Here is a 20,842-nt window from a genome sequence, read left to right as displayed (position 1 = left end):
CTTTTAAATTGCCAGTAGAGTGGAAAAGACGGCGTTGGCGTCTGTAACGGCAAAATGGCTCCACCACGCGTCTCTGAAGCGTTCCATAGCTTGAGGCGTTCCATACACGTGGTTTAACTCAGCAGTACCGAAAAGTGGCCCTCCACGCCAGTACACCACAGATGAATTAAGCGAGCGGAAGAACGCAGCCGTACGAACGAACAGCTAGACAGCGAAACCCTTCCAATACAAGGCTGCAAGAACGAGCAGCGTGCAACGCGTAGGAGAAAGATCGAAGCCATTCGAAAGCGAAAGGCGGAAGCGGACCGTAAATCGGATCGTATCAAGCGGCAAGGGAACGATGCCCTGCGAGAACATGAGGCGCAACCAAAACGGCGTTTAATTGAACGCCGCTTGCGCATTCAGAATCCTTACTGAGTGCTTAAATGTCCCCGAACTTCTCTTTCAGTCTTGCGTCATTTTAAAATACTGACGGAACTCGCATATTGTGAGCCGTAGACGTATACGAGCTGTCCGCGTGATTTGCTCAGCCCGAACCTGAGATGTCGATGATTAGAAAAGTTGCGACAGTTGTAACAATACACTGAACATGGCGTACAGTTTATCCGTAGAAATGCGCTGACTTTCGCATCTACGTAAAATGACGGCGGAAGAAGTCTCGACGCTACATCTCGTCGAATATGTGGTGATATTTCAAGCAAACCAATTACCGTTAGTTGTTCGGCATCGCGTCTATTCCAATTTCCTTCTGCTTCCGCTGTTCCGCAGTGATGTGTAGGGAAGGGCAAGAAATAGACCAGGAAGAGCGATGGCTGTGCCCTCTCAAGTGGCCAATGAGGGACATGAAGGCGCCCAGTTTCAGACCTCTTCAGGGGCTCCGCAAATTTACAGTTAGACTGTGCTGATAACGTTCCAGTCGGTCCATTCGATAAGCGCAGCTGTCGCATTTTATGCAGCTGTTTATCCTGTTCAAGATGAGCTTCATTCTCAATCTGTTTCGCGCAGCTCCTGCGTCCCACGTGCCAGGGCTGCACATTCCAGGGCAACAACGTGAGCTGCCAGGAGGGCGAGTCGCTGTGCTCGCAGGAGACGAACTGCCTGCGAAGCGACAAGTGCCCGCAGAACGACGTGTACTCCATCTACAAGATGGTCGAGACCATATCCATCATGGTCAACAAGGGATACTTCGTGCAACGCCTCTCGAGCCCCGTGCCCGTCGTCTCTGGTACGCCACGCGGGTTATTCAAGCGGTGTGATGGCTCTTTTTCTAGTAACATCACTTTACGCTAGAGCATCATTACTGGTTTCACTGGTTTTGCATTCGCAACGTTTTACATCGAAAACTCTAATGAAGTTCAACAACGATTAGATATGGGCTAGTTGGTAAGCGTTGCTGTTGTACTGACCTCACGGCTACACAATACAAATAAAATAAACAGGGGACATTCCAAAACAAGCGCTCATCTTGCGAACGTGCTTGCTTATTTTATTCGTCTTGTGTAAATATTCAGCGCAGTCCATAATGAGAGCTCTATCACTCCAGGTACAAGCCCAGAAAACGTCTCGTTTTGTCAATGTTTCGTAGCGTCAATCTGACCTTCAGGCTCAGTAAAGGTCAATCCAGCGCCTCGTGTGGTTGAGGAGTGAGAGCAGAGTAACTCTGGAGTGAGAGCGTCTAACCGCTCCTTCGTTCCAAGGGGAGGGTCGCGGTAAACAGAAGGGCGCGTGCCACCAGAAAACGACACATGGAGGCGCTGGCTGCATTAGGGTTTACTGCGCGTTCACGCCTACAGCGGCAACTGCGTCAAACAGCGTCTGGGTTTTGAGTCGAGGTGCAATTGTGGGCGCATTCACTGCCTAATCTCGGCACAAAACCTTAGCTATCACTCGACAAACGTGGCTTAACCGCGTTCAACCACAGCTAATGTTTTTTCATCGTTGCAAGGAAACACGCAGGAGCATACTTATTTAATACGTATTGAAAACAAGTATCCGTGGTCCCAGCTTGTACTCCGGAACCTTCACGGCTTGCTGCCATTATACCTGACGATCTCTTTCGACAGGCGACATCCTGGGCTTCACCACATCAGGCGGCCGCCTGGCCTACCGGACCACGCGTAGCGGTGAGTCTTCGGACCTCATCAAGCGCAACCAGCTCAAGGGCCAAGCGGTTCGAACCGAGGACCTCATCTCGGTCGGCCGCCGCTTCCTTCTGGGGGCCCTGCTTTCGTCGCCCGTGAACCTCACCTACGACTACCTCTACGTGGAACCCGGCGCCTACGAGTTTAGAATCAGTAAGTTTTAAGTGCGAATGCACTTTATAAGCGACCCCAAACCTTCCACCGCCGGCGGCGGCGGCGGCGTCCGCAGTCCTCCTCTTCCTAGCAACGGCGTGCAGCGGAGAGGAGCGTCGGTAGCAACGGCGCGGTGACGTCACTTCACCACGTGACCGCGCTCGCTCCGCCTTTTCGCCGTGGCTGCGCGGGTGCGCGCCGCTCCCCGCACCGCTCCTCGCGCCGTGACGTCATGGTATGACGTCACAGCGCGCCTCCTCTCCCCAGCAGCTGCCGCGCGCCTCTCTCTCCACCGTGAAGTCACACTCTCTCCTCTCCCCCTCGCTCGGCTGCAGCTGCCGTGCGCCGCTGTCCCTCTCCCCTTGCGCTCGCCTCCTCTCTCAGCCACCTGGCTCGGCGCGCTCGGCGCGGCGTACCCCCCTATATATGCAGCGATAAACTGCCAGACCTCCGTGGGTCGGCTCGCGCGCGCTCACGGGCGAATGCCAACGGATTTTAACTTTACTCCCCCTCATAGCATCACCCCGTGCATTCGCACTTAACCATGTTCACCCTCGGGGAAATGCTTGGGAGTTTTTGTTGACACTGTGCGCACCATCCGTCTGCTTGGTGGTCTTTTGTGTGCTTCAGGGATTTTTTTCCCACGTGAGGTCACTTTAAAGCGAAGCTTTATGCCTCCCACTGATGGAGTCCGTGTGAACCCTAAATGCACTGCAGAAAAGCCAACTTTTTTTGACGATGATGATGATCGTGGGTGAAGTGGATGAAAAGTAACACGCTTCCTGTGGTCGGAATCGAACATGGGTACTTCGCGTTATGAAACCAACGTCTATCCTGTCTATCCCTTTGCTCCATTTCGACACGGTTGAGGCAGTTTGGATTTGAAGAGGGGTGTATGGACGTGCAAACCTAGACAGAAAAATAATGCACCTCTCCGTCTAACGACGACCATGGCTGAACTCAAAGCTTTCTTTGTGCGAAATCCAATGGCGAAGGGTCAAAGTCAAAGCCGCTGCGATCAATCAAAATTCCTAATTTCTTGCGAGTCAAAGTCAAAGCTAAACGAGTCAGTTCAAACCCCCCGCGACTCCAAAGTCCACCCTCAGACGACAACCAAGGAATCCCTCACGTGGAAGCTTCGCGTTCAATCATCGTCATCGTTTGGTGGAAAGGTGCATGACTTTTTGCGTCTCTTTTGCACGTGTGTGAAATGATTAGGAGGTGTTGCCGCATCTTCGTATTTTATTCCACCCTCTCTGCCTCTCTCTATGCTGATGTATATTTGCTGCCTATGGAGCCACTGTAGTTCAGCACTCCCCAGCTTGTTTCGGCGTTACTTTGTAACACCCCAACCTCCGGCTAGAAGAAAAACTTCGCTGCGACCCTGACTAACTGTCACAATAAGTTCAAAGTGGAATTTTACAATCTAGAAAGTGTTTGAACAATTTTAGGGTGGGCACGGACGACTCGACTCACGATTTAAAATGCGTATACTGTGAACAATAATAACGGTAATCATTTGATACTCAGAATCTAGTTTACGAACTATTCAAAGCGCCTATGGCAAACATAATTTGCAGCACTTACTGTTAGGTGAAACCAGGAGCACTTTTCTTTGATACCAGTACGCACAAAAACTATTCACTAAGCGAAGTACGAAGAGCAGCAGATACTTGAGAACATTTTCTGCGCGTTGTCATAGTACTTGCTGGCACAGTTTGTGTTCCGTGGACTTTCAATAACAGATAATGGCAGGAACGTTGCGAAGCTAAAGCACGAACTCGGTACTTGTCTGAAGCATGTCCTCCCTACTTCTTTATCTGCTACTCGCAGGCCTGCAGAACAAGCACCACGACACCACCGTCCGCAAGATGGCGGACGTGAGCAGTCAGGAGAAGTTGACCAGCTTCCGCCTGGACGTGTCCAGGAACCAGGTGCCGACAGGAACGGAAGTGGAGATAACTGCCCGCATGTTCGGCGGCAGTGACGTCACCATGCTGTGGAACTTCGGGGACGGCTACACCCCCAAGGAAGTCGTCAAAAGTAAGGACATTGTGCTGGCCAATACTTAGGGTGACCGAAGAAAAATTCGCTCCAATCCACGCTGCGAAAATGGTTGGTGTGCGAAGCTGTTAACGACACCCATTACGATTACCCATGCAGCGTCATTTGAAGTCACACACGTGGTTTTACAAAGAGCGAAATCAGAGACTCTGCAAGACAGTACCTGGGATTCGCCGGGGCAGTGTCCCGGACGCAGCAGCGCCGGCAGAAATAAAACGGAGAGGAAAGTCTTTCGAAGGATGAGGAGGAAAGCGGCATGTGCGGCTATGGCATCATCTCCCTCACTGCCTCCCCCTCACTCTTGCTTCACGTGTCGCTTCCAAAAAGCACCCTCCTCCTCCTCCTCAGACGCTGATTACAAACCACCGTCTGTCTCCCCGTCTTCCCCTGTGGGTGTAGCTTAGTCGGCAAGCCGACGGGCTCTCCCTCCGCCTCTCCATTCGGGCCCAGGTTCGATCCCTGCGGTAGTTGTGTAGCCAGTAGCCAGTAGTAGCCTGGGATGCTTCTTTGTGTAGCCAGTGTAGCCTGTGAGTTCTCTACTGACGCGGACACGAGAATTTACTTGGCTGGTTAGAGGTATACTACTTCGCAGTCAAAAAACATATATTTCGGTGTAAAATGTATGTCGTCAGCGTTTCCTGGAGGATCCAAGTCCGATAAAGTGGTGGGGCCTCATTTTTGAACGTGAACGCTTTAATTATACATTTCAGTACAAGTGTAATAGTTTGGCAATGCGGATAATTGCTATTGCGTGCTTTCGTCAAAGCAGGTGTGTACTTTGCTGCAATGGAGGTTTCTAGTTCACTCTAATCGCAACGGTCGAGTTTATGTCAATAGAGCTTGCTTTACCCTGTCTTTGTAAAGAGATCAATGTGAACGACTTTTAACAGCGGAGCTCTCGTACAAGCCGTAAGTTCGCCGTTGTGGGAAAAATACCAAGAAAATGTGGAGCGCTCGTGAGCGCGTGCCTCGCGGCGAACGCCGAGTCCCCGGCACGCGCAGTGGCTTTAGCGCGACGATATCGATGCGTATACGACGATGACTACTAATAGCACAGTGCAAAGCGATGACGGAAGAAGCAAATAAATCATTTCAAAATTGCACAAATGCGTGGTGATGTGTCCTTCAGTGCTCGCCGCGAAGAAGACGACGACTTCTTCGATGCATATGGCGACGCTCACTAGGACCACAACTATGCGAATAAACAATGATACTCTAACTTAAATATAAGTCCGGCAATGCTCACCTCTGCAGCTTCGCCATTGAACTCTTGCACGTGAGTGCAAGCTTTCCTGAATATTTTTTGCCGAGTTGCAATTTTACGCTGTCGCCTTTGCTGTGCGGCGGTGACAATAGGTAAGAAGGTTAACGGTATTGCGGATTGGTCGTGGTGAAGCAGTTGTGAAAAGAGTTTCCGCCATATTTATGGAGAAACCAGACATAACTGAATAGTCCCCAGGTAGCGGTTCACGGATGAGTGAAAGGAGCGCAGGAAAGTTGATATATTTGTGCAACCGTACTTTAAATGCAGAGCATTTCTCTAACTCACGATGTCACCCGGCGTTGGCGTGCCTCGGCGTCCGCAACAGCCGTTCCAGGTGCGCCCTCTCCCCCATTCCTCCTCGCCTGCTCTCCGCTGCTCCTCGCGTGTTCTCTGCGTGCTCGGATCGCGTTCAGCAACAGGTGGGGCGCGCATGCGTCGTAGTTTGGCGCGGGAGCAACAACATTTGTGGCGTGATCGTGACGTAGTCGTGACGTGGTCGTGGCGCGGTCGTGCCGTGATGGGGTGGTTATCGGCGTTCGCTCTCGCTGCCAATTTCTTTCGAACCAGATAAAATGCCGCAAAAGCGGCGCGAAGAACGCCTTTACAAGCACGCGCACTCCATGCCAGAGAAAAGGAAAAATAGAAGACCACTTGCACGCACAAAGTGTCCAGCCTGGAAGCGCTACGCTTTAAAAACAACCAACAGCAACAACTGCAACAACATTAACGTAACCCAACCTACTTAACGTCGTGCGCCCCCCGAAAATGTTCTGCATTTCACCGTGCCCCTCGCGAGGGGGATGTTTTCTTAGCACCCTCTGCTGCGCCACAGGTCTGACCGCCGCAGTGGTCAGTTGATTCGCAGCCGCTGGGGACTGAGAGGCGCGGGTTACATGGCAAAGTCATAGGAGGCTGTGGCCATTACTACACCAGGGTGGCCAATCCTGCTTTGGTGAGGGAGGGCGTTACCGGCAATCGTCGCCGAGACCAGGCCGCACCCCAAGCCTCCTTCTGCAATTCCTTCAACACGCGGATTTTTTTATTCGGTGGGAATTGCGGGACACCGGGATTCAAACTAAAATTGAGGACGACTCAGCAAGCAATGGAACGGAAGACGATAGCTGTAACGTTGAGGGACAAGGAGAGAGCGGAGGGGGTCAGGGAACAAATGCGTGTTAAGGACATACTAGTAGAAATAAAGAAGAAGAAATGGACGTGGGCAGGGCATGTAATGCGAAAGAAAGATAACCGTTAGTCATTAAGAGTAACAGAGTGGATCCCTAGAGAAGGCAACCGTGTGCAGGGGGCGGCAGAAATTTAGGTTGGCAGATGAGATCAAGAAGTTTGCAGGGATAAATTGGTCGCAGTTGCACAGATCCTGACCGGGATAATTGGAGATCTATGGGAGAGGCCTTTGCCCCGTAGTGGGCATAGACAGGCTGCTGGTGCTGCTGCTGCTGCTGCTGATGATGATGATGATTTTTTACTATCGATATGCAGGCGTATTGCCGGGCCAGCGTTTCGTCAAGAAGCACATCTACAAGGAACCTGGCACTTACGTGGTTCAGGTGAACTCGTCCAACCTTCACGGGAACTTCGTGGCCCGTCGCAGCGTGTCGGTCCAGAGACCCGTCACCGAAGCCTGGGAATTGTTCACAAACTCGCCCGTCATCCTGCCAGGTACGCACATACATGTAGAAACTTAGAAAAACTTGCTCGCTAGTCGTGTGTTGGGTCTCCCGTCGTCAGAAATAGCCCCATATTGCGTCACCATATACGATTCCCAAGAACGTTTATACAAATCGTTAAACACGGTTTCTCCCTCGAAATTCGCCATCCGCGAACATATTCAGAGACGTGTTTTATTTTTTCTTTATACTGGGTGACATGTGAACGAGAAAAAAACGCATCTATAAATATAGATCCCCGGATTATTCATTATCTCAGAGTCTGTTCTCCATTTCTACCAGCGTGCGAGTGGTACCCTTATGGGCGTATTCTGACAAGCTTTATTCTAACCCTAGGCCCTAACTTCCATATTTCGCAACAGGCCTCCCTTCTAGACAAAAGTCACCCCTTCTTACTTCACGTTCGTGAAGGAGTGAAACTTGCGGCAGCGAAGGGCTCCCCTCAAAAGTTGGACCGTGCCATCTTGTTCGGGAAACCTTGAAAGAAAAACGATAAAGTACAGCATAAAGTGAGCGGATGGGGCATAAATACGCAAAAATGCAGTTACAAAGCTTTCACCTCCTGCAGCCATCTTGACAAAACATAAAAAATTACACCATCTTCCCGTGGGGAACCATGAGGAGGATACGAAGCATCATGGGGTTCCGTGTAGGTTCCATTGTGTTGCCGTTATGTTGTTTCAGTTATCGGAGCACGAATGGGAACGTAGTGTGAACCCCCATGTAGAGACAGAGAAATGTAGACAAATGTAGAGAAATGTAGGGACAGCGCAGAGACCGACACCCGCGTTACCTGATCGAACACTTCCTGGTTCTCATCCTTCTGTATTGCGTGCTCACGCTCCTACCCCGCTGCCCGCCCTCTTCGTCCTCTTCTCTGGTTGAGCTGCAAGGTGCGTGGCGCTTCCCGCCACAGCTTTCCCGCGGGAAATGCAACATCCTCCTCTAAAGTTTTCAGATCGTCGTTTCCGTTGACGTTCAGCTTCGCGTGCCTCCGTTGTATCAGTAGCTTCTTGACGTAGTTTGAATGAGTGAAGGACGTAAGGCGCGTTCGTAGCACATGCTCCCGTCTCGGTTTGTAGCGCAGTGGGAAGAGCGCCACGTACCTCCCGTTGCGGCCAGAGAGTCGTCGGATCGAAACCGGGCGCCGCCTAAGTATTTCTTTTTACAGTGGACTGCGCTGACGTCAGCCCAAACACTGACAGGGCTGAAGAGACGCGCATGCGCAGTAGAGTGCGGACGGCGGATAACAACAAGGAAGGGAGGGACATAGCCCCGAGCATGAGATGCTTCGCATTTAAAACAAGCGAAGGCAAGAGCACCGTGTTGCACCTACGGCTTAATTTCACTGCACTCGCGGGTCCACCCGGGTCCGCCGCGACTGGAGAGGGAGATGTAGCGTCTGTGAGGCGTCGTCTGTTACGATGCAATGGGGAAATACCTGTGACGTCACCGTTTGTGCGTGTCCATGTACCGCAGAGGCAATCTACGTCACGCTGACGTACCCGAAGACGGAGAAACTGCCCACGGACGCCGTGGCTCGCATATCGTACGGGGACCGGCAGAAGGCCAAGTGGAAGGTGCCCAGCGAGTCCTCGGAGAAAGTGTCACAGAAGTTCAGCCACATCTACCTGCGTCCGGGCCACTACAACATCGCCATCAACATCTCCAACCTCATCTCCCACTACGTGCTCAACGCAAGGGTGAGTGTATATACCCGCAGCACTCGCACTGTACGGCGCACTCGCTCAGCAGTGTCGCTCGATCGATGACAGCGCTGCCTCATAGCGGGTGCTTTTGACGGGGAACAGATCTTAAGCCGAGGCGCAAAAAACAGCTTCAAAGACAGTGCAGAAGACGGAACTAAGAGGCTACGGGTCTTCTGCGCTGTTTTCTGAAGCTAAAATGTTCAAACAAGCCCATCGGTACATCCTTCTGCAATAAATAACGCAGGAGAGGGCGTTTTGGAGTAAGGGAATTCACGTAGGGAGAAGGGTTCTTAGAATTATTAATTGAATAATATTTTAATGAATGGTATTATTATGCAAGAATGACCCTCCGGCCTGTCGTGAAGATGGAGGAAGGAGTTAGGCGTAAGGGGTCGGTAAAGTTCGTCTTCTATTGACGAGCTGAGCCTCCTTCACGAAGCACCACGTCCAAGCAAGTACGACGTTGGCATCATTCTTTAGGTGTAACCAATCGTGCAGAGGACGCCAGGGGCCTTGTGTCTTGTTCGGATTCCTTCGAATACCCTACATGACCACACCAAGTGAGTGATTGTCGGTCGATCTTGGTGGCACAGGGAGCACAGGAATCGGTCCGGTGAAACTTGTGTGATGCTTCCCCGGTGCTGCCTGCTCCACGAAGGCATCCATTCTTCCTCTGCGTCCGCCGCAGGTCGAGACGGCCACGCGCACCACGGGTCTGGTGGCCAAGGTCCAATTCCAGCCGACCGATGACGCCCCGCTGAGAGTGGGACTGGGCTCCACCAACGACATCTTCCCCACCACGCGTCCGGTCGTCTTCACTGTCAAGACCCAGACGGGTGCGTGGACTGGCGTTAACCCGGGAACGTAGCTGAGAAAATATGAGTGAATTTCTCTTTTTGGTCATGATCACCATCATGCCTAACACATTTAATGTCTTGGCGTTTTCGCGTGTAGAACGGCCCGCCTAATTAATTACATTCATTACCTTAAGGCCTTAAACACTTAAAGTCATTTTTCATGTACGTGTGGCACGGGTATAAGTCACTGGAGGGAATAAGTCACGGTATTCGGGGGTAAAAAATAGGCTGAGGTAGCCAGGACAGTGGAGATTGGACATCAGAGGGAGGGGCCTTCACCCTTCAGTGGACTTAGGGACAACACTGATGATGATGATGATGATGGCGACGATAATGACGATTGTGACGATTTTATGGTGTGATGATGATAGTGATGATGATTATAGTGATGATGATGATAGTGATGATGGTGGTGATCGTGATGGTGATGATTGTAACTATGGTGATGATGATTATGATTATGATTGTGATGCTGATGAGGAGGAGGAGGAGGAGGAGGAGGAGGAGGAGGAGGAGGAGGAGGAGTCCGACGTGGGCTAGACAGGGAAACCAAGGTGCTGTTTAAAAGTTAATTCCTAATAATTTCTTAAAGCGCTTGAAAACTTGAAAACTGAAGGACGAAAGGTATACTTATCTCACTCCAGTCATACGTTTCTGACGGCGATTTCCGGGTGATCTGGGGAGGGGTAAATATTTGAATTGTGCGCTGCGTATGCCGGAGATGCAAAAGTGCCTCTCCGCCTTCTGGCCAGGCGTCGAAGTTCTTTCCTTCCCTTTGTACGTCCCTTTCAGGGATCGTGGAGATGTTCATTATTGAGACGGCCAAAGGACAGCTTCTGGCCAATGGTACCGGAAAGCAGCTAAAATACGTGCTCAACTTCCCCGAGGTGAGTGATGACCAGATGCCCTGCTTTCGGCAAAAAGATCGCGCAGTGAGCAGAAATCTTCCCTTTGTAGCGCGCTAGCTACGACAAGATGTACATCCAAGCCCACAACTGACGATTAAATGAAATATCCACATCCTAACTAAAAGCCGTTTTGACGCTACAGCGGCAGAGAACTGCAAAAAGGGAGGAGATGATTGTTCGGACGGAAAGCAGATGATACAAAGACGACATCTGGGCGTTATCGGAAGCAAGCGATAAAAGCTGACCAACGTCAGGGATGTCTGCCTTCGCTGACTACGATGCGCAATGGGAATGGGGGGGGGGGGGGGGGGTGGAAGACTCTGGGGATCCGAAATATCTGCCGAAATAAAGATGCTACTTTCGCAGCGTAATTGTAAGTTTTACGCTGTTCGCTGTAAAGGAATATTCTGCTCAGATGTATTTTGGCACGCAACTTTACGAGTGCGCGAGTTTATTTACAATGTCCAAAACATGTTCCAGAAGAACTTTCAACGTATTATAGAGCTAAAGAGGCGGTAAACGACTAGTTTTATTCGCCGGAGAGCATTATAAGTTCAGCGAATCGTAATCGCGAAAAAGGCGTCTACAGATTACATGGCTAAGTGAAAGGCCGTTGTTTCAATATGGCGCCGAGGAAACGTGTGTTCCGAGTGGCCACCAAATGCTGACGAGAACCAGAGCGCCGAGACACGTCATCTGGTTGAACAAAACAGCGTGCCCAAGTATTTTCCTAGGTTGCCCAAATGCGACCATATTATTTTTGTTCATCCTGAAAGCAAACTTTCGATTGGCGAGAAGGCATTTTAACCCTCCCTATTGGCCCTCAATCCTTACTCTTAGGATTAAAGGTCGCGCTATGGCTCCAATTTGCAGAGCTTCTTCGCCATATCGACACGATGTACTGCTGAAATACGACTCTGGCTTGACGTATCGAAAGGGGCTATCTTCCTTAATGCACTTGAAACTCACCGAGCTCCTGTGTTGCTCGTTTTGGCTCGTATTGGCTATGTGTTGACTCGTGTCCTGATTTGTCGTCGTCCTTTCGTGTCCGCACCGCAAAGCCCGGACAGCACGACGTGTTCGTGTACGCCTGGAACCACGTGCAGCAGAGGACGGACCCTTTCGTCACCAGCTTCCGCAGCATGCAGCCCATACAGGGATTGGACGTCTACATGAACGAGACCACGCCAAAGGTGAGAACGCCGCTCTGCGCATGTGCGCGCTATACTGGGCAACGGAAATTGCCGCTGTGCCTCATCCCCGCAGCCGGATGTTACTCCGCGCGGCGCAAGTAGTGCGTTACTGGGAATATTTTGAACATGGCACGAGCTGTTTCCGTGATTTTTTGGGCTTAATATGCTTATAAACTACTGCAGCGATGACAAACAAACTACGCGAGAAAAGGCAGACGATATAACGCATTCATAGCAATGTCCTTTCAAAACGAGCGCGCCAGTTCCCATCCGGGTCCGTCGGTTAGGCGGAGTGATACCGTACGTGAGCTATTTTCCGTTGTTAGCTTGTTGCCGAGTATAGTAGGCGAGCTATGCTACGTGCCGGGGCGCAGCCGCATGACCAAGAATGGCGTGGCGCTTTAGTCGACATCGGGCATATGGTAATGCATTAAAACCTCGATACATGTAACGAAGTCCTTGGAACAGGTGGCTGACTTCGTTGCAAGCGGCATTTTGTTAAAAGCAGAGATTATTTGCTCCCTCTGCACTGCAGTTGATATCACACACAAAAAAAAACTTTCAATAAAGCGAGAATTCTTATGAAGTGATTTTGTTACAAGGGTTCACTGCATGTACCTTTCATGGTTCTAAACAAGAAATGCTCATTGTGAACGATAAATATGTTTACAGAGTTGAGGTGGTGGGGGTGAGGGGGGGGGGGTAAAAAACTTTTAATGTGGACAAGTAACGAATTTTACAAGATAGTTACCTCTTGTATGCTCCAAGGTGCCTCGTATAGGAAAAATATTCCTTAGACTATACTGCATAATAAAAACAGTAGAAAACACACGGGTACGCTCAATTTTTACGTTTTATGCAGTCACTTTCCTTTTCTGCGTGAAGTGTTTCGCAAAAAAATTGTCTGTCTTCGACCAGCATCTATCTATTTTTGCGCAGTTTCTTGAAGACGTCGGATATTCAAAATCGGAAGTTCCTTGATTGAGTTGCGGCTTCCCGTTCTAGCATGCACTGCTTACTGTTGAGCCGTTCCCCATTTGGTGTTCTGGTATGGGCCGTTGTGAGCCCCCTGTTGTTGGCTCGACGCCGACAAACGTGAACACATGTTCATCTAATCACCTTTCGTCATCAACTGATACCCGCCTATTTATGCCCTGTGGCAAAATAATTAACGCTCTTAAAAAAATATGCAAGTTGCAACCCCACACATATTCACGCGGAATATAAATCTCTTTTATATATAAATTTCTATGTTGGTAAATGCATGCTTAGAAAACTCGAGGACAAGCGCTCGGAAAAATAAGGGGATTATATTAGAAAACAACTTAAATGCGAATACTATAGTTCTGTCTTCTATGGATGATACAAACGTGGAAGGTAATTTTTTGGCCCTGTTCGTGCGTGCATTTATGGGGTTTTTTAAATGCGGAGCATTTCTTAGGCTCGCCTGGTCCTCGGTCGTTGAAGGCGGCGCCGTCCACACGCTCACTGCGCATGCGCAACTCTCCTCCTTACACCCACAACTACACTATAAAAAAAAGAAATAGTTAGCGGTGCCCGGTTTCGATCCCACGACTCTCTGGCCGCAATGGGAGGTACGCGGTGCTCTTACAACTACGCTACAAATCCGGGACAGGAGCAAGTGCTACGAACGTGCCTTATGTCCTTGACTCATTCAAACTACGTCAAGAAGCTACTGATACAACGAAGGCACGCGAAGATGAACGTCAACGGAAACGACGAACTGAAAACTTTAGAGGGGGATGCTGAATTTCCCGTGGGAAAGCTGTGGCGGGAAGCTCCACGCGCCTTGCAGCTCAACCAGCCCCGTCCGCAGCGCCTCTGATGCTGATTGTGGCAGGATGCCCCTAGGGATTGGCTGTCATGTGGTAAGAAGAGTCCATACCCGAAGAGGGATTGGCCCCAGAAGAAGATGTTGCCAAAAAAAGATGAAGAGAAAGAAAAACCAGCATACGGGATGGTGAGAAGGATTTTGAAGCGACCAATCGAGAAGAAACACAGGGTAATCGAAGAGGAGGAGGAGGTAGCTGGTTCAGCGAATGGGAGCCGCACACGATAGAATGTGAGGTGAAGAGGAAGATAACAAAGTTGGAGTAGACAGAGTGGAACGGGTTCTTTGGAGGAACGGTGGCAAGTTCGGGCCGTACCCCACAACGCACCAGCGGCATCGCACAGCGGGCTGCCAGGAACCACCGATCAACAGCGGCTTCGCTCTGCTGGCCTCCTGCTGACCGGCGGCATCGCACCGCCGGCGACCCGTCGAGCCGTGCCCCACGACGCACCAGCGGCATCGCACCGTCTGGCAGCGGGCAGCTCAAGACCACCGATTACCAGCAGCTTCGCTCTGCTGGCCTCCTGCTGAGCCGCGCTGCTCAGCGAAGCCGAGTCATCGCACAGCGGGCAGCTCCGGACCACGACGCACCAGCACGGGCCATCGCGACGTTCGGCGACGTTCGGTGACGCGTAACCCAACCGACCCACTGGGCCACGTCATCGGCATCGCACTGTGGTACCGGCGGTAGAATGTTTGGATTTGGAGTAGACAGTTAATGGGTTATAGTGACTATCTGACTAGATTTTTGGGATAGTATGAGGTTGTGCTTGTATTTTTGTGTATTATATGACATGCTTGTGAGTTTGTTATGATTGCGTTCGTTTGAGTGGTTTTGTTCTGTAAATATATTGTGTTGCCATCGATTGAATCAACTTGAGCCTCATTCCTCTGCCGCGTGAGACGCGTGACATTGGCCAACCAAAGAATCCATCACGAGATAGGTTCGCGTTCAACCACCGTCGTCATCTTCACGTAGGGGAACCGCCGAAGAAGAAGAAGAACGAGAAGACAAAGCTGCGAAGAGGAGGGCGTGTACATTCCTCTCAGCCAGTGCACCAATGTCAACAACCTTTACCTCACCAAAGCTGACGGAGACTACCAATACTACCACAGAGACAACATCGACAAGAACATGATGGACGAGCTTCGGCGCCTCGAGAACCACCGCCTACTCACCGTAACACACCTTTGCCACCGGTGTGGACGCGGACGCGGAATTCCCTCTGGCGCTAGTAAAAACCGGATCACTCAACATAACGGCAACACAATGGAACCACACGGAACCGCCACGATGTTTCGCATCCTCATCAGGGTTCCCCACGGGAAGATGGTGTAATTTTATAAGTTCGGCTATCTTGCACGGCCTTTTCGCAGCAAGAAAGCCAAACTCAGTAACGCGTGCTGCGTGAAATGGTCAGAAGAAAGTACGTGCTGCGTGAAATGGTCAGAAGAAAGTACTTGTGAGAACGACAACTTTTGCATTTTCCGCTATGGTTTGACAAAAAAACAAAAAGCGAAGCACAAAGGTTTGCACGATGCGCTGAGAGCATTCCGGTCTTTTCTAACGTCTCCTCAGACGACGTTATAAAGACTCAGCTCACCTTATTCTAAGAGCCTCTTTACGGGAATGTCTTCAGATGGGGACTCCTTTTTTGTGAATCACATATTAACACCCTTAATCGGTCTGGTTAACTTTATCGATCTGGTTAGCTTCTCGCGTTCCCTCATGAGAGGTAGCCGCCGGTACACAGATAAAGTTCAGAGTGCTTCGACTAGGCCTTACGTCGTCCCTACCCTGGGACTAACCCGCGCATAAAACACCTGAAGAGTTAGTGGCTTCGGTGTGGGTCTACGTTTTTCTGTGGGTTGTACGGGTAAAAAGCGTACTGGCGAAGGCAAGACCGACCGAAAGAACGAGGAAAAGGAGTGAGTCGTAAAGGTTGCGCCACCCAACTGAAGCACATCTTGGATTGCCGAGCGGATTTCAAAGCTTCTGCATCTATCGGAGAGTGTTGTGAAGGTTTTGTGACTTTAGACACTGGAAAAGACGACAGTAAGGGACGTAATGTTCCTTGTAACATGACTAGGGACCAGGTTTTCGCTTTGTGTTAGTGAGGACCCTTAGCAACCCCGGTCACTTGAGTGGTAGAACATAACAAGTGGGACGAACAAACAGCAATAGATGTTGGATAAGAATCGTTGATTAATTTCGTTGTACCCTTGCATTCTTCACAGCCTTTGCGAGTGCTGTGATCTCTTTTAGCTGTGTTAGTGCTTTTGCGACACCATTTTCAGCTGAGGAAGCAGGCACAGGGTAAAATGTTCATATCGGCGCGATGGGCTTTTCACTCTCGAGGGTTTCATCTCCAGCCACCTTTGCGCAGCAACAGGCCGGCGTTTTTGTAAAGGCCAAGAAAGTGGTGGTGATCTTTCATGCAAATTTGGTTTTCCGCCACACGAACACTTTTCCTCAACACGGACACTTTGCCTCACCCCACCTGACTACACCACCTGTATTGGAATAATGCCACACAGAATGCAAACTTTGCTCACCCAGGCACCGTAGTGCGTATCAATATTTGATGTGCTCACAACCCAGCCCGCCCTCCTTTTAAAGCGAAGCTTTCTAAGCTTCACTGTCGGCGTCCGGCGCACGGCAAACGCGCTACAGGAAAGCCAAATTTACACTAAAAAAACGCTTCCAGTGGTGAGAATTGAACCTGGGTTTCTCGCGTTATGAAGCAACATCTATACGACTACGACATTACTACACAGTCGAAGCAGTTGGGATTTTAAAGCGAAGCTTTCGTTTTGTCACTGATAGCAACCCCGCGGAAAAGCCAACTTTCTGTGACGATGACGATGATCACGGGTGAAGCCAAAGAGGGTTGAAACGCAAAGCTCTCTCTGGTCGAACGCCAATGTCTTCAAAGTCCAAAGTCAAGTCTAAAACCCAAGTCATTACGCCTCAATTGGACTGCAGGAAAGGCAACTTACCAGAAGGCACCTCAAAGGTGCCTATTGTAGAGGTGCCTAAATAGGCACCTCCACAAAGTCATTTCAAGCGCAGGTGGACGTCAACATCATATCCCTAGCCAATCCCTCCCGAGTGGGTACGTGCCAAACACTTCAAGGGCATCATCATCACCGTCATCATCAAAGTCAAAACTAGGACGGCAATGACCGAATCCCTCAAGAGATTGGAGCTTGATTCGTATCGACTTATGTCTGAAGAAGACTTGGCGTTTCAACCATCTTTGTCATTAGACGAAGGGAGGAATGAACTTTGTTTTTTTTTATTCCACTCTTCTCTTCCCCCCCCCCCCCCAATCTGTGGTGTAACCTGGCTACTAGAGATGTTTCGAAGCCCAGTAACTACGTGTCTCCAGGGCAGATACCGCTAAGTCGTAGCTCGGACTGAGGAAACACAGACTTCCCGGCTAAATACAGTTATTTACTATTGCTACTAAGATGACGCTTCATCGTGTCTTTAAACGCACAACCGAATTGATGCAGGAGTAGGCTTAGCCTCCGTAAGTTTACTCTTCGTCCGTCGCTGGCGTGCAGGACGAGCACATCCGCAACTTCATGGTCACCTTCGAGCTGATGGGCACCGACACGTGCGTGGTGGTGGACTACGGCGACGAGTCTCCCAAGATGGCGTACGGCTCGGGCTCCCAGTGCTTCACGCGCTACCGGCCCGACCAGTTCCAGCTCCAGGGCGAGCTGCAGGACCCCATGTGGCTGCAGCACATCTACGAGCGCGGCTTCGACTACGTCTTCACGCTGGTCGCCTTCAACGACATCAGCGAGCAGACGAGTGTCTTCAACATCACCGTCAACAACGAGCCCTGCAAGGCGCCCATCATCAAGATCCGAAACCAGGTCCTGGACCCCGTCAACGCCACCGTCTTCTACAGGTACACTACCCGCTGTCGTGACAGTTGTTTCGGGCCGGAGGGAAGACTGATCCTAAAGGGCGCCGCATCGTTCAAGTTTAAAGAACTATCCTCTGGTAACTCACTAACTCCATTCCCTCCCCGAAAGGGCTTTAAGTGCAATTCAGCGCAGCTAAGAGCTCCTTCGAGTGTTGTTGTGCGAGAATTATTTGCTCCTCGCTGGTTTGGCTGTGTTCTTTGCTGACCTTACTTCGTCGATGATGTACTGGTGCGGACGGCCAATTAGACCAGCAGTCGCAATCGCTGCCACCGAAAGCTTAACGGTCTGAAACCACCATACCAAGAGATGAGTAAGGCCAACCAGTTAAAAAACAGGGCTCTCATTGGTGGTTTCATATCGTCATATTACGGGCGCATGCTTAGGCGTTGCCTAAGCAACGAAGGCGCGTGGTTGGGTTTCTGTTTGAGGCCCAGATTTCCCCAGACGCCCGACAACGCTGACGCCGGCCTTTTCGCTCAAGGGGTCATTTAACACCCTCGCTATTGAAATAAAACACCTCTCCAGGCTAGTAACCCTAAAGCGATTCAGAGGCGAGTCTCCCAGGTACCCTCTTGTCAACTTCGCAGACTTCGGCCTGTGGAGCTGTACACGTTCACGTCCGTCGAGTGCAACATCTCTATCGACGTGACGCGCGCCTGGGAGGCCTTCCTGCTGAACGAGACGGGTGACCCCATCCGCCAGATTGACCTGACCCCGCTAGACTCTCGCACCAAGTCCATGATCTACGTGCCCGAGTTCTTCCTAGAAGCGGGACTCTACAAGCTGCGCTACAACGTCAACATGAGCGGTACGATATGCCCGCGCAGACATATACAGTTGAAGCTCGTTAGAACGAACAATGGTATAGCGAATTATCGGCTATAGCGAACTAAATACGAGGTTTGGTTGGTCAAGCTTCATTTCATCGACACTAATTCTTTTATTTATTTATTTATTTATTTATTTTATTTAATACATACTTCCAGCCACCTCTTGGTGGCCAAGGCAGGAGTGATACAAGCTTATAACGAAAATGAAACTGTGAGAGCCGCGCGCTACCGGATATAACGAAGAAATATTTGACCAGTAGGCTTAGAAGCTGCCTGGAAAAACTTCCAGTGTCCGAAACTGCAGAAGTAGAAGTTCGTGAACACTGTGGAAGACTTCTTAGTGCTCAGTGCTGTGAATAGCCACCGGGCAAACATCACATCCTTCCTCGAAAAAATAGGAACGCAGGCCTGTTGTGTCAAATGAACTTTGTTCTGTTGTAATTTCCCGTTTCATGTTCTCGTTCATTGAGCTTGAAATGCCACAAGGAGAAAGATAAGGGTTATCTTGTTTATAGTAGGTTCGAAGATCAAAATAATGCGTTTTTGTATCAAGTATTTTCGCTGGCGCCAGATAACCAATTAGTTATAACCGATTTTCAGCTCTACTGTTACAACGAATATCGGATATAACGAACTAAATTAATGTCCCGATACTACTTAGTTATAACGAGGTTCGACTGTATTAGCGTCGACAGCGATAATCGTGGACCTGTTGACGTTACGGGGGCTCCAGACCGAGCAAGGGTATTTCTCGCTAAGGCAGGTGAAGGCGTTCGAACACGCGGAGCGGTCAATGATTGGACTTGCTTGGGAAGAGAAGCTGGGATTGGGAGAAGAAGACGGAAAGAAAGATGGGCGTGAAAACGCAAACGACAGATAGCTTAAATTATTTCATTTTCCTGCAGCTTGTGTATTGGCAAGGCACTGTTCTATTTTCACGTCCATCGACAACGCCGAATGAACAACGCCGAATTTTATAGCAAGGGTGGTCGAAAAATAGTGGCAGATGGGGATATAAATAAGAGTACCAATAAAACTGCCTTCCGTATGTCGCGTCACTAAGTTCAGCTTCGATTAGCAAAAAAATTAATTAATTAGAACCTAGAAACATCCTTAGGGCAAAAGCGCCGCCGTTCTTGTCTCCAGACGATATTGACCTGGCCTGCACGATGCTATGTCAGCTTGTAGAATGCATGCGCTACGTAGGGCGAACATAAATACAAGCTTCGGCACGCCTAGCAGCGGTGTCAGAGTCGTAACAACAATGTAAGGACGCGCAAGTTGCATGTCTCCTCTCCAATGCCTATGTTGGGGACGATGAAAGAGCGATGGGGCAAGCCCCGGGATCGTAAAAATGCTTCGTAACCGGAGTTTTAACGATCCATAAAACTAAAGCGGGGAGTAATTGGTTTGCGGAATTCTTCTGGCACTGTTGTTACGAGTGCATCTTGAAGAAGCTTCGGTGAAGAAAAAAGACTTACGTAAACCCCATCTACGCGAAGGGTGTGACGCCGCATGTGTAAGGTGAGTATAGGCCTACATCTCGCTGATCCTAAAGCCGTAATGTTGGAAGTGAAATAAAGACCTTACTTCCCGTTCCTCGCCGTAAATTGCTGCCGCCGTCTCCTCTTTGTGAAGACAGCTTAATAACATTTGTAATAATCCTAGAGCGAGCTCCTCTTCGAAGTTGTTTTTCCACTCGGCGTAAACATGAGAACAAGATGTCCTCAGTTGTACTGTGAATGTGAAAAAAAGAATTACAACTATAAGATTGACAATGTTTAGAAGGTCGACGTGTCGAAGATAGAAAAGGCGAAAGTTAAGCTTCTCATCACATGTTCTTATTGGGGGACGTGCGCTAATGGCAAGGACATGTCCAGTTCCGTCCCTGTCGCTGCGCAACTTTCACGCAAGTCCTATCTTGAAAATTGCATTTGTAATCGTTCGGAATGACACTAGACCAAACGATGTATTCTTTTCTTGCTATTTGATGATAACCAGTTATAGATTACGATTTCGATAAAGCACTACACCCCCTTCCCCTTTTTTCTTGTTCAGCACGACCAGTAACTAAATTGAAACCAAACCATCGATTTGAGCATCGAAGCGCTTGATGAGTGGGCTCCAAAGCTGGGGGACATTGACGCGTTCTCAACATCGTTGTTGATTTTTTGACAACCGCATGACATATTTGGCACTATCCTGCATTTCCCGGGTTTCAACTCTTCAGGGCGTTCGACC

General features: G+C 49.9%; 1 protein-coding gene across 1 annotated transcript in view; it reads left to right on the top strand.

Moving 5' to 3' along the window:
• Positions 1 to 20,842, top strand: part of LOC144138115 (polycystin-1-like) — a 113,762-nt gene that overhangs the window by 14,677 nt on the left and 78,243 nt on the right. Inside the window, exons 6-15 of the mRNA XM_077670222.1 lie at positions 1,006 to 1,225; positions 2,064 to 2,294; positions 4,128 to 4,337; positions 7,123 to 7,302; positions 8,790 to 9,013; positions 9,708 to 9,855; positions 10,669 to 10,763; positions 11,846 to 11,977; positions 17,400 to 17,752; positions 18,359 to 18,579. Coding sequence (XP_077526348.1) covers positions 1,006 to 1,225; positions 2,064 to 2,294; positions 4,128 to 4,337; positions 7,123 to 7,302; positions 8,790 to 9,013; positions 9,708 to 9,855; positions 10,669 to 10,763; positions 11,846 to 11,977; positions 17,400 to 17,752; positions 18,359 to 18,579 — 2,014 coding nt within the window. The remainder of the gene's footprint in view (positions 1 to 1,005; positions 1,226 to 2,063; positions 2,295 to 4,127; positions 4,338 to 7,122; positions 7,303 to 8,789; positions 9,014 to 9,707; positions 9,856 to 10,668; positions 10,764 to 11,845; positions 11,978 to 17,399; positions 17,753 to 18,358; positions 18,580 to 20,842) is intronic.

Source organism: Haemaphysalis longicornis, unplaced genomic scaffold (assembly GCF_048455015.1).
Source record: "Haemaphysalis longicornis isolate Haplotype H1 unplaced genomic scaffold, Haemaphysalis longicornis Haplotype H1 scaffold_5, whole genome shotgun sequence".
NCBI lineage: Eukaryota > Metazoa > Arthropoda > Arachnida > Ixodida > Ixodidae > Haemaphysalis > Haemaphysalis longicornis.
Note: the sequence above shows the minus strand (reverse complement) of the source record. Positions and strands in the feature narration are given on the sequence as shown.